Source organism: Sinohyriopsis cumingii, chromosome 2 (genome assembly GCF_028554795.1).
Source record: "Sinohyriopsis cumingii isolate HCF-2022 chromosome 2, ASM2855479v2, whole genome shotgun sequence".
Lineage (NCBI taxonomy): Eukaryota > Metazoa > Mollusca > Bivalvia > Unionida > Unionidae > Sinohyriopsis > Sinohyriopsis cumingii.
The window spans coordinates 123,449,153-123,462,479 of NC_142962.1; the positions used below are offsets into that span (position 1 = coordinate 123,449,153).

The following is a 13,327-nucleotide window of genomic DNA, read 5'->3' on the forward strand; positions in this document are numbered from 1 at the left end:
CATTTAAGGGTTACACCACTCGTGAAGTAGCAGGGACAGTTGTGTCATTTATTGGAAATTATAATTCTGCAAACTATACAGAACTGTTAAATACTTATTTTTGCCTTATTGTTGTCAAAAGAGTGGAAAAAAAGAAGACTAAACCCATTATCAACTGGCCTACTGAGTCTACATGAATACAAATTATGTATTACCATAATTGCCAATTATGTATTATGTATTATCAAAATAGTTAACGCAATTTAAACCATATAGGACCTTGTAACTACTTTATCGGTTCATGTATGGACTGTCTGAAACCTTCGTTAGACGTTTGCAAGCCCATTCTAATCAGGCAATGCTTGTAATTTTATGGAAAGGCTGGACCACAAAATACACGAATGTATGTTTCTTGATTGTTACATCATATGGTCCTTCCTTTCAACTCTTTTTAACTAAGAGGCAAAGACATCAGCGATGTTTTTTGCAATACGAATGGCACGTTATGTAAGTATAAGCTGGATTCCTCCATTGACCTTTGAGACGAAGTTAAAACTCACCTCCTGAGTCTTGCTGTAGGCGAAATTGACCTCCGGTTGGACTTGTGCCAAAAAGGAAACAAGTAACTGCATCATGATTTTTATCAGAAACATCCAATGTGGTAATGTTTGTGTTTCCGGACGTCGATTCGACTACTGAGGCTGTTTGCGGGCTACAGGCTACGGACGGTGGCTTTGAAAGAAACAAAAAAGAGGCTTTCGTGAAAACGTCCTGATGAATAAACTCATCCATTATTAAGAAAAGAAAACTAGTTTTGTATAAGGTTGATATGAAATATATGGTTGCATATAATGCAATGATAAAGACCTTTGTACTCTACCAGAAATATAATATACAATAAAGTATTCAAAGAATAATGCATGAAGTACTCAAATGAGAACACTGGCATGTAAAGATCTAATCAAACAAAATCACATCAACGCAGTGTAGTTATTGTATTGATATAAAGTTAATATATTCATGTTCCAGTTCATGTGTGAGAACGAATTTGTAGATCCAATAGATATTGTGTTCATCTATAACTCCTTTTAGAGTTTTTGCATCACCACCATGTTCGCTCTTCATGTAGATATAGTATACTTCCAAAGTTGTTTTGTAGGTAACCAACTTGATTTTTGTAAACATAATATTAAATAACTTTTTTAGTTCTTGGCTTAGTAAAATAAACGCAAAAAGAAACTAAATAAATTTTGTGAGAAATACACTCAATGCAGTTTCTGTGACGTATGTTATTTAACTGCATCAGTGAATTGATACGATAAATAAAGTGTTCCGAAAAAGTTAAAACACCAAATCTAGGTTTACTATGGTCGTGTTATAAAAAGGACATATTGTATTGATCCATTATATAAAGTAGTTCGTAGAAATTAGAACAACCGATCTAGGTTCACTATGGTAATGTTATAAAAACATATCATTTAATTGATTCGATATACAACGTGGTCCGTGGAAATGAGAACATCTAATCTAGGCTTACTATGGTTATGTTATGAAAACATATCAGTGAATTGAGCTGATATGCAAGGCGGACCACATAAATGATAAAATCTAACCTAGATTTACTATGGTTATGTTATAAAAATGTATCAATGTATTTATACGATGTACAAATCATTGAGTACATTTTTATAGGTTGTCGGTTTCTTTTGTTGATTGTTTTTTTCATTAGTTCTTTTTTGTTTACCTTTTGTTTTGTTGCTTTGTTTTGTTCTGTTTTACTTAGCCAAGGACTCTGAAGGAAGGTTAGCAATTTTATGTATACAGGTATTGTGTATCGATGTAGAGAATCTCTTTATACCTTGCCAATCGACAATGACGTGATTGACTTAAGAAAAAAGTCTAATTGTTTAATTGCAAAAATACTTTGAAAGTATAATTTATTTTATGATTGTCAAAAACAACAACAACAATAATAATAATAATAATAATAATAATTTTATAATAATTTTATTTTCGTAGGATAATACATTTCGTTCAGAATAAATCAATCCATTTTACAAAACTTATCAAAAGAAGACCTTGAATTAGTGGATTTTCTACAAGAAAGTATTTTCATTGCGATTGACAGCCATCAAAAACATATGACCCAGAAAGTAGATACACCATTTTTAACTTGTTTCGCTTTGTGTAAACACAGTCATTTCCAGGGTCAAACAACACAGTGCGCCTTCTTGTTTAATTTATTTTCTGGTTGAATTTTTTACCATTAATTAAAAATAAGAATTAAGTTACTAGCGACGCTAGAACATTATTGCTCAACAACTGACTTTATCGCGCGCTATTCCGTAAAAAGTATTTCTTCCCCATAAGTTTGAGAATAAAAATAAAAGTACTTTATGTGTTCCGAATCAGTTGAAGCTCTTGAAGGAATAAATGACAGAGATATTACTGATATCCTACTGAATTTCTAAAACAATTATATATGAACTGGGACATGGAAAGATGAAATGACACATGTATGGACGAATTGTGACATGGATATATGAAGTGGGACATGGATAGATGAACTGGCACATGTATGCATGAAATGGGATATGGACAGATGAACCGGGACATGGATATATATAAACTCCGACATAGACATAAAAATCTCGGACATGGATATACGAACTGGGACAATGATATATGAACTGAGACATGGATACATGAACTGGGACATTAATGTGTGAACTGGGACATTGATATATGATCTGAGACAGAGATAGATCAACTAGCACATGTATGGATGAACCGGAACATGGATATATGAACTGAAACATGGATATATGAACTGGGACATGCATATATGAACTTGGACATCGATATATGAACTGGCACATGGATATATGAACTGGCACATAAATATATGAACTGGCACATGGATATATGAACTGGGACATGGATATATGAACTGGGACATGGATATATAAATTGGCACATAGATATATGAACTGGGACATGTATATATGAAACGGGACATGGAAAGATGAACTGCCACATATATATATATATATATATATATATATATATATATATATATATATATATATATATATGAATTGAAAAGGCAAATGGATATATGAACTGGGACATGGATGTATGAACTGAGACATTGATATACGAATTGGGACATGGATATATGAACTGGCCCAGAGATATATCAACTGGCACATGGATATACGAACTGAGACATTGATGTAATAACTGGTACATAAATATATAAACTGGTAAATGGATATACGAACTGGGACATATATATTTGAACTGACTCATATATATCAACTGGGATATGGATGTATGAACTGACACGTGGCTAAAAAAACGGGTACATAGACATATGAACTGGGAAATGGATATATGAACTGGGACACGGATATATGAACTGGAACAAGGTTATATAAACTGGGACATGGATATATGAACTGGCACAGGGATATTTGCACTGGCACATGGACATATGAACTAGCACATGAATATACGAATTTAGACATGAATATAAAGACTGACATATATATATATATATATATATATATATATATATATATATATATATATATATATATATATATATATATATATATATGAACTGGCACATGGATATATGAACTTGGACATGGATATATGAACTGGTATATATCTATATTGGGACATGAATATATGAACTGAGACATGGATATATGAACTGGGACATGGATATATGAACTGGAACATGGATATATGAACTTGGACATGGATATATGAACTGGTATATATATATATATATATATATATATATATATATATATATATATATATATATATATATATATATATATATATATGTATATGTATATATATATATATATATATATATATATATGTATATATATATATATATATATATATATATATATATATATATATATATATATATATATATATATATATATATATATATATATATATATATATATATATATATTGGGACATGAATATATGAACTGAGACATGGATATATGAACTGGGACATGGATATATGAACTGGAACATGGATATATGTGGGACACGGATAAATGAACTGGACATGGATATATAAACTGGGACATGGATATATGAACTGGCAGATGGATATTTGCACTGGCATATGGGTATATGAACTGACACATCCATATATAAGTGATATATATATATATATATATATATATATATATATATATATATATATATATATATATATATATATATATATATATATATATGAACTGGGACATGTATATATGAAATGGTATTTAGATATATGAACTGTGACATGGATATATAAACTGGCACATGGAGATATGAAATTGGACATGGATATATTGTCTGGGATATAGAAATGTGAATGAACTTGCACATGGATATATGAACTGGGATATGGATATATGAACTTGTACATGGATATATCAAGTGGCACATGGACATATGAATTTGGACATGAATATATGAATATAATTAAGATATGGATATATGAACTGGGACATGTATATATGAAATGGCACTGATGTATATATATATATATATATATATATATATATATATATATATATATATATATATATATATATCTGGACATGTATTTATGAACTGGCACATGGATATATGAACTGGGGCATAATTATATGAACTCCAACATGGATATCCCAACTGAGACATATATATATAAACTGGGGCATGGATATATGAACTGGGGATTGAATATATCAACTGGCACATGAATATATGAAGTGGGTCATGAAGAGATGAACTGGCACATGAATATGTGAACTGGGACATGAATATATGGATTGTTACATGGTTATATGAATTGGACAAGGACATACGAACTGGCACGTGGATGTATGCACTGGCACGTGGATGTGTGCACTGGCACGTGGATATATGCACTGGCACATGGATGTATGAACTGGCACAAGGATATATGAAATGGGACATGAATATATAGACTGGTACATATATATATGTGAACTGGGATATGGATATATGAACTAGGACATATATATATATATATATATATATATATATATATATATATATATATATATATATATATATATATATATATATACTAGCACATGGATATATGAACTTGCTGATAGATATATGAACTGGGACATAGACATACGAACTGGCACATGGATATATGCACAGGCACATGGATATATGGACTGGCACATGGATATTATAATTGTGACATGAATATATAAACTGGCACATAGATATATAAATTTGGACATGCATATTTGAACTAGGACATGGACATCTGAACTGGGACATTGAGGTATGAACTGGGACTTGGATATATCAACTGGGACATTGATGTATGAACTGGCACATGGATATTTGAACTTTAGCATAGATATATGAACTAGCACAGGGATATATGGATTGGGACATGAATATTTAGACTGGAATATATATATATATATATATATATATATATATATATATATATATATATATATATATATATATATATGAACTGGGACATGTGTATATGAAGTGGGACATGGATTTATAAACTGGTACTTATATATATGAACTTGGACATGGCTATATCAACTTGGACATGGATATATGAACTTGCACATTGAGATACGAACTGGCAGATGGATATATGAACTGGGACATGGATATATGAACTAGCACATGGATATTTGAAATGGGACATGAATATATGAACTGGCACATAGATACATGACATTGGACATGGATGTATGAACTAGGACAAGGATATATGAACTGGGACAAGGATATATGAACTGGGACATGGATATATGAACTGGGATATCGATAGATGAACTGGCACATGGATATATGAACTGGCACGTGGATACAGTCTCTTTGTATATAACCTGTTATTATTCATTTATATTTTAGTTCATAGCATACGTACGTCATTGTTTATGGTGATACAGAGTTGGCCGGTGTCAAAGTTTCCACAGATGTCTTGTACAGTAAACGTCAAGCATTCTTGCCCGGCTTTAGATGATAAATTTGCAATAACCGTCACTTGTTCTGAAATACAAAATATGAAAGGATAATATAACCGCTTAAATTAAGAAAGAGCAACCGAAAAGCAAAACACCAAGAACATCATTAACAATAACCATTCCATTGCATGCCGGGTAGAATCCATTCACCTCCATGTTGCACTCTACAGATAGTACGTACTTCTTGCAGAGTGAGCGGTGTAAGGTATGTTGATTGCGTCTGAAACAGCCAGAATGGAGAGAATGTTGGAATAATTCCATGATGTATTCATATGCTGTGACTGATATTTTGTTTCGTGTTGTAGTCGTGAAAAATCCTGCATGCACCAGTCACACAGCTGATCGTAATGGCTGCCCCAGATCATTCAATGAATAATTGGATTAACTGTGGGTTTTATGGGGCACCAGCACTGTAGGGCTATATAGCACTACATAAAGGTTATATGGAAAAAAAAGACTCGAGACCAAGCTGTACACTCTATAAACGAAAATGCCTTACCAATAGAGCACAAAAACAAATAGAATCAAAATTTTCTTTAATAACATCTAAAATATGCAAGTTCTTATCTAAATAGCCAGTATAACCAATGGGAAATAACAAGAACTCTCTTTTTCTTAAATATCAAACTTTGTGCAAAGTACGAAACTGTAGAGCGCAACCTAAATACCGGGAAAGTGCAAATTATATTTATTTTATTTTAGACTTTTAGCAATGTCAAATGTTATCATAAAATATTTCAATCACAATTCAGATTGCGGGAAAAACTTTTTTTAAGAATAATACCACAAAAAGGTTGAATGCAACCGTAAGAAACTTAGAATATTAGTTAGGTCAAAAGAAGAGAAAGACCAACCAAAATTACCAACGGATGACTAGACATAATAATAATAATAATAATAACATAAAGCATTTTGTTTGTAGTAGTAGTATCAGTAACTCACGGTTTGTTTTGTTAAATAAGAAATAGTTGCTTTGGGTAATGCAGTCGTAGATCAGCTGAGTAATAGTTGTGTCCGATATGTCGTCGTCAGTGGCATTGACCGTGTATATCACTTTTCCAATGTCAGTGGGTGGAATCACTTTAATATCAGCATCCAGGTTCAGAAAACGTGGAGCACCATCTGTAAAAGTATTATTTTACTCTGTAAATCTTAATTTTGCTGGTGTATCTTTGATAAGACAAAATATCGTGTACGACTCACTTCGGTTTGCACATATATGATACGGTTAAAGTCTCTCTTAATATCCTAGTTTACAATCAATAACATGATTTGATACAATTAATCGACGATCACGCCTTCAAATCAAGATTACTAGTCAACTGGATGAAAATGTCTGAATAATTAGGTGTAGTCTGATATAATGGGACGAAACCTTGGGGTCATGAGGGAGAAGATTCAGAAGGAATGCTCCCTTCCACAACCTTTCACACACAGCAGATACGAGTGCATGCTTCTCTTTTATCATTTCTTTTTCTATCCCTCTGTAGTTATAGTCTTGACATATTATTAGTATTCATCATTATCATGAGGTATTAACAAAGATAAAAGCACTACGAAACAGGTGTGCAAAACACTTTAAATCATCATATATATGATTTTTCTTGCTGAATTTGGCGCGTCGGAGCTGCAGCCTATCACACATAAAATGCTTTGATACTTGACTTTGACCTTTCCTATCGGATCGGAATCACTGTTTGAGACACATCTTTGATTCACTTTGTTGGACTGTTCTAGATTTCATTGCAGTAACTTATCAGCTTTTTGAGCAAAACCCTTATATTCAAGGCGAATAAATATTCACTATTGACGTCGCCTTTAAAAAATAGACTCATCGTTGTGATAAGTTAAAATAAAATTATCTCGTGAGCTATAATATAATGTGACAGTATATGTTGAATCTCACTATCGCTAGCTCTTACAGCTCTTACAGAAAATGGAGTCATCGTTTAAGGCTGTTTTTTTGCCGATCTAGACAGAAGCTGAACCTATGGGTTAGTAGTATGATTTCCATGCACATCTATATAGATCTTTTGGAAAGCAAAGCCTTGGTTGAGTTACTGCCTATCACTACATTCATCGGAGGCACTTTGGACATGCATCATGTTAAACTGGATATGTTCGGCGTGATCAGTTTTGTCCTTTATCGACATCACAGATTGGCCGGGGGTACGGACGTAATGATCGCTAGCAAGGGTGAGGATTGTTGTAGCAACAAAAGACGTTATCCAGGCCGGACCGAACTTCTTTGTTATCGTGCCAAAGCGAGCACCGTAGAACAGTTCAATTATACCACCGTTGACAAATGCCGCTTCGTCCGCTGCAGCGTAATCTGTCACGTTTGCCTTTGTCAAAAACTTCGATAATGGCTTGGGAGGGTAAATGGTAGCGCGATATATGTTGCACGCGGACTTCGTATGAGTAGTACTGGGGGACTTGAATGCTCCTGTCACGGAACGAAAGGACCTCAATATCGAGGCTGAGATGTTGCACTTGTCAGAAAAATGACATTGCAAATGATACGCTGTGTTACAACAATCTTCTAATATGGTGCAAATCGAAGTCATACTCTAATGCTAAAACTGTAGCCTTTGCATGAACCAGGGTAGCAAGAAGGACGGGGTCATGTTCTTTATAGCAGCTCGTGTTTCGATAAGCACAGTCTTGGCCACGGGAAATTCAATCTTGCTTGCCTTACGCTGCCGGTGGAAAAAAGGGCTGGCCACGTTTCGTTTAGCTGTCGTACAACCGTTGTGCCTGATAGAATTGATGATACTTGTGGCAACGGCCCTGGTAGCCTATGCGGCAATTTGACCTGCGATTTTGCCACCGTAGGTGCTTCCCTGACTATACCATGGATGTAATCGCCTAGAACATAATCATAGTGTACCGAAAGCAGACTAGTACTCAGTACAATGTCGAGCTTTCATTTGCTGCCTATCGTTGTCGCTGCGGACGACAACTGTAAGCTGAAAGATATGCGATGCTTTATAGTCTCTAATATACTTAAAGTGACGACTGGTCTCGTGCACAGAGACTGTCTCGTGGCAAAGGTCGAGCAAACTGCCGTCCTTGCCGGTTTATTAATGCGGAAAATTTTGCAAATTATTGCAATAATCAAGCATGGGCTCTTTTCTGGAGTCAATATTTAAGGCTATTTGCCAGGACTAACCTTCTTGCTGGTGCCGACAACGGCATTGCACGTAACATATAAAGATATTATGATGATGATCTGCACTATACCGAGCGCTGCCTTGTAACGCTGGCTGAGAATGATGTTGGGGTGGTCTACCATATCCAGCTATCCCAACGATCCAAACAGTTGATTCAGGCTTGCGTTTCGATGTCGACGCACATGGTTGTTGAACTAGCATATATCACTGGTAAATGAGTTGGCTTATTGGCAATAACGCTATGTTTGGTGACGTCGACATTTAGGTCTGCACTCAGCAGCTGGATTTCATGGTTAATGGCATCTATTTCGTATGTAGACATTCTCATTTACTTCCATGCTACATTATGACTGGCGGAAAACACAAGGATATTGTTGACTGAAAGGCCGTCTAAAGGTTTGGAGCATATGTTTGATCAGCTCAAGTCGGCTCTGATAGACGCCAGCTCAATCTCGATGTAGCACCCTTTGAGGGCTACAATGGGCGTCAAAAAGTGACGTTAAATGAAGGCCTTTGGGGCAATCTAACAGCAACTTTGTTTGTCTTTTGATATTATGATCTTGAATTGTTCAAATGCATGCCAAGACCTCCTCGTCTTTTTAATTTAGTATTGCTAAGACTGTGTCGTTAGTGTTTATATGCCCTTGTTCTTCACATTAGCAAATGACCGTGATGGTATGCGATTTGGTACTGGAATGTACGTACGCGAAATGGGCAGCACTGTGGCACTTGTATTGCATTGGTCAAATACACTTTTCGCAGCTGTGATGTCAACACCTGGCTAAACTTCAAAAATATATGTTTCTTAACTTCTTTTGCCAGTATTTGTACTAAGAAAAATGGCAACTTGACATACCGATGCATCATCATTACTAGTCATTCAACTTCTTAAAGTTAAAACTGGTCGTGGAGATTCGACTGACAAGTTTTACCTGGGAAACTGGATTTTGATATTTTGACTGATCGTTCTACACGAATAATCAACTAAGAACCGGAACTGGTCGTATAGCTTGTGCTTCCTGTTTAGCAAGGCGAATCTACTAAGAACCGGAACTGGTCGTATAGCTTGTGCGGACTGTTTAGCTAGGCGAATCGACTATCCTACTCGACATCAATTGCATCACCATTGTCACATTCGTTTATTTGTGGCTGAAGCTCCTTAAATAACTGACGCCTCTCAGTTTAAATCTAAATACATCATTAAATTGCATCTGCAGTCAGATATTAAAGCGAGATCATTACTAGTAAATATTATTAGGAATGAATGAATTCTCTCTTTCTATACATATTCAGAAATCTTTTACGACAATATATCGCAATTCATTAATGGGATTTATTTACAATACCTGATTCATGTCGAAATACACCCTTATGTAGCAATACTCACCTATCCAATTATACAGTTACCCCAAACTGTACATATGTTAATTTTCTAAACTTCAAAAAACACAAATAAACAATCTGTATATAGTTCATTATTTACGAATATGATCCAAAGTCATGGACTAAAAGTCAAACACACAATAGAGTTATATATAAGTTATATTTGTTGTTTAGGTTCATAATAGTCTTTTGCAGTGAAGACGTCGAAAAAGTACTGTATACATTTTTATAAATTTGTCATTTATATTTTCTGTAGCATGTTATACAGATGAATTACGATATTTTTTGTTTGTTGAGTCTTTGTTATGAATACATGCATACATTATTACACTGCTGCTGCGCTTGATTAGTACGTTGTTGTCATTATTGTAATTTGCATAGTTTCATATTTTGGGAAATTCATTCGTCATGCCTTGAACTGACGTAAAATAAGGCTTGGATCAGAAAATGAAATGTCTTCTTTTTGATGGTAGCAGGATCAGTGATATCAGTGCACGATCATTACAAAGTGTTGCTATGGTCCTGTGTGTTAGTGGACAATACTCCTGACTTAAAACCATGGCTCGTGATGATAGTTTAAAGTTAACCGTGGTTAAAGTAGAGTTAAAATTTTAATAGGATGTGTCTTTAAAAGAAAGCATTAAATCAATAGCAATATAAATTTTTGCATGAAAATTATTTGATATGTAAATAAAAAATTTAATTTCTTCGAGGATTTTAATAACTTTTCATTTATCTGAAATTTATCATAAAATATGTTCTTCTGATTCAAAGGAAATCGCGTGTTTAACGTTTTTTGATGTCAGTCAACCTTTTGATAAAGCATACATTAAAGTTTAAGATTATAAACGTAAAAAAGGTGGAATTGCAGGTAAACATATATCATGGCATGAAATCGACGTAAGAAACCGCTAGCAGCGAGTGTTCTGCTGAAATTCGGTATCAACAAAATGTCAACTAACTGATGTATTCCACAAGGTTCCTCGTTAGAACCTCACTGTTTCCTATCTATATCAATGATAGAGCAGACAATCTGAATTAGCTTACAGGGCGTTTTGGTAATGATACGTATTGTTCAACGTATTCTACAGACCCTTTAAAAATACAAATGAAAAACCTAATGCATGGGCAAACTACGGGCATGCTACTTTTAACACTTTGAAGACAGAGATTATATTAATTACTAATAAGCAAAGAAAGTATTTCTTTTTGAATTTCTATTTTGATAAATATAGTTTACTTTCTTTAAGAAGGCATAGACTATAAGATTAATCTTATCTTCTTATATTTCAAGGACTTTTCACATTTTTATGTTTCGTCAGAACGCATCTAAATATTAATGTTGCTAGCGACTAAAATCTCCTTTCGCAGAACAACCTTGGCTTGTGACGTCTGATATAATTGCCCTAATGAAAATTCAGAAGGATTAGAAACAAATTCGAATAGAGGCTGCACTCATTGTTACATGTCTTCCGATTTATTGTTCTATATTGTATATTTATGAGGAAACTGGTTAGGAAACTCTTGCACAAGAAGAAGTAATTATGCATAATATATTAAATTTATAAATATTCAAGGACCTAACTATTTGAACCATCTTCGACTACAAAGGAGATATGAGGCATCTCATTGTCATATGCGTAAGTTCCAAAGAATAATACCAACCTCTGCCAGAGTTAAGATTTTTCAGACGTCTTTTTTCCCCATCTACGATTGGTCTAAAGAATTATCCCCTAAAGGTATCCGAAAACCATTATCTTTCTATCTTGAAACCTTTTTGGGGGCAAAGATCACCTTAAAATTCTACATACTAAATTTAGACAGGCATGTAGTACCTCAAATTCGACCTCTATGGAGTGAATTTAGTAAACTCTCCCATGTGTTCATATGGTTACGATAGCGAAGTAATTGAGGATAATTTTTCTGTTACTCTTTATTTAATACCCAAACATACCGTATCGTATCTTTCAATACACTCTTTGTGTAAGTCTAGATTTAGTAATGGAAGCTGAAATCTAGCTAAAGAAACAAATTTTTAAAATCCCAAATCCTCAGAAATATATCCTGGAAACTGGACGTTTTTAATATGATCAAATTAAATTCTAAGTAAAAAAAAGTTATAAAAAAAGAAAACCGACAAAAGTAACTGAAATCAGTGCAATGCCCCCCCCCCCATTATTTGATTATTTATTGAACTACATACATGTATTTTTGTTCTCTTATCCTTTAACAGGCTTTATGTCTTTTAATGTACGACAGTTTTTACGTTGTTTATCGGATTTACTCGAAAATTTGCACAATGAATGTCTTCTTTAGATGATTTTGAATGTTTTGGGAAAGGACAGATTAGTTAGAAACTCGTGACAAATCCGATAGTTTTATTAAGTTGACAATAAACCATTTTTAAAACAAGAAAAAATAAGGCTTGCATTGTTTTTGCATCATTCTACAAACTGTTATTTCACAATAACTAGTGAGGTTGAATGTTTTCTCCTGAATCAATCACAGCAACGTCTATATAAGTTCGCAAGAGACTATCTAATCGCACACATAGCTAGACGTGAAGAAATAGTGCCCAAGGGACTTTTCTGCATAGCCTAAATATTAAAAATAAAATGTTTATTTAACTTTCGTACAATTCGAAATGCGAAAAGTTCAATATATATATATATATATATATATATATATATATATATATATATATATATATATATATATATATATATATATATATATATATATATA

At 33.7% G+C, this 13,327-nt stretch overlaps 1 protein-coding gene across 2 annotated transcripts in view; it reads right to left on the reverse strand.

The window, feature by feature from the left end:
* Window positions 1-13,327, reverse strand: part of LOC149805739 (protocadherin Fat 1-like) — a 91,331-nt gene that overhangs the window by 75,623 nt on the left and 2,381 nt on the right. For both annotated transcript variants that reach the window (XM_089950408.1, XM_089950407.1), the window contains exons 3-5: window positions 6,969-7,148; window positions 5,930-6,051; window positions 540-711 (exon numbers count right to left, since the gene is read on the reverse strand). In XM_089950408.1, the coding sequence (XP_089806534.1) occupies window positions 540-711; window positions 5,930-6,051; window positions 6,969-7,148 (474 nt within the window). The remainder of the gene's footprint in view (window positions 1-539; window positions 712-5,929; window positions 6,052-6,968; window positions 7,149-13,327) is intronic.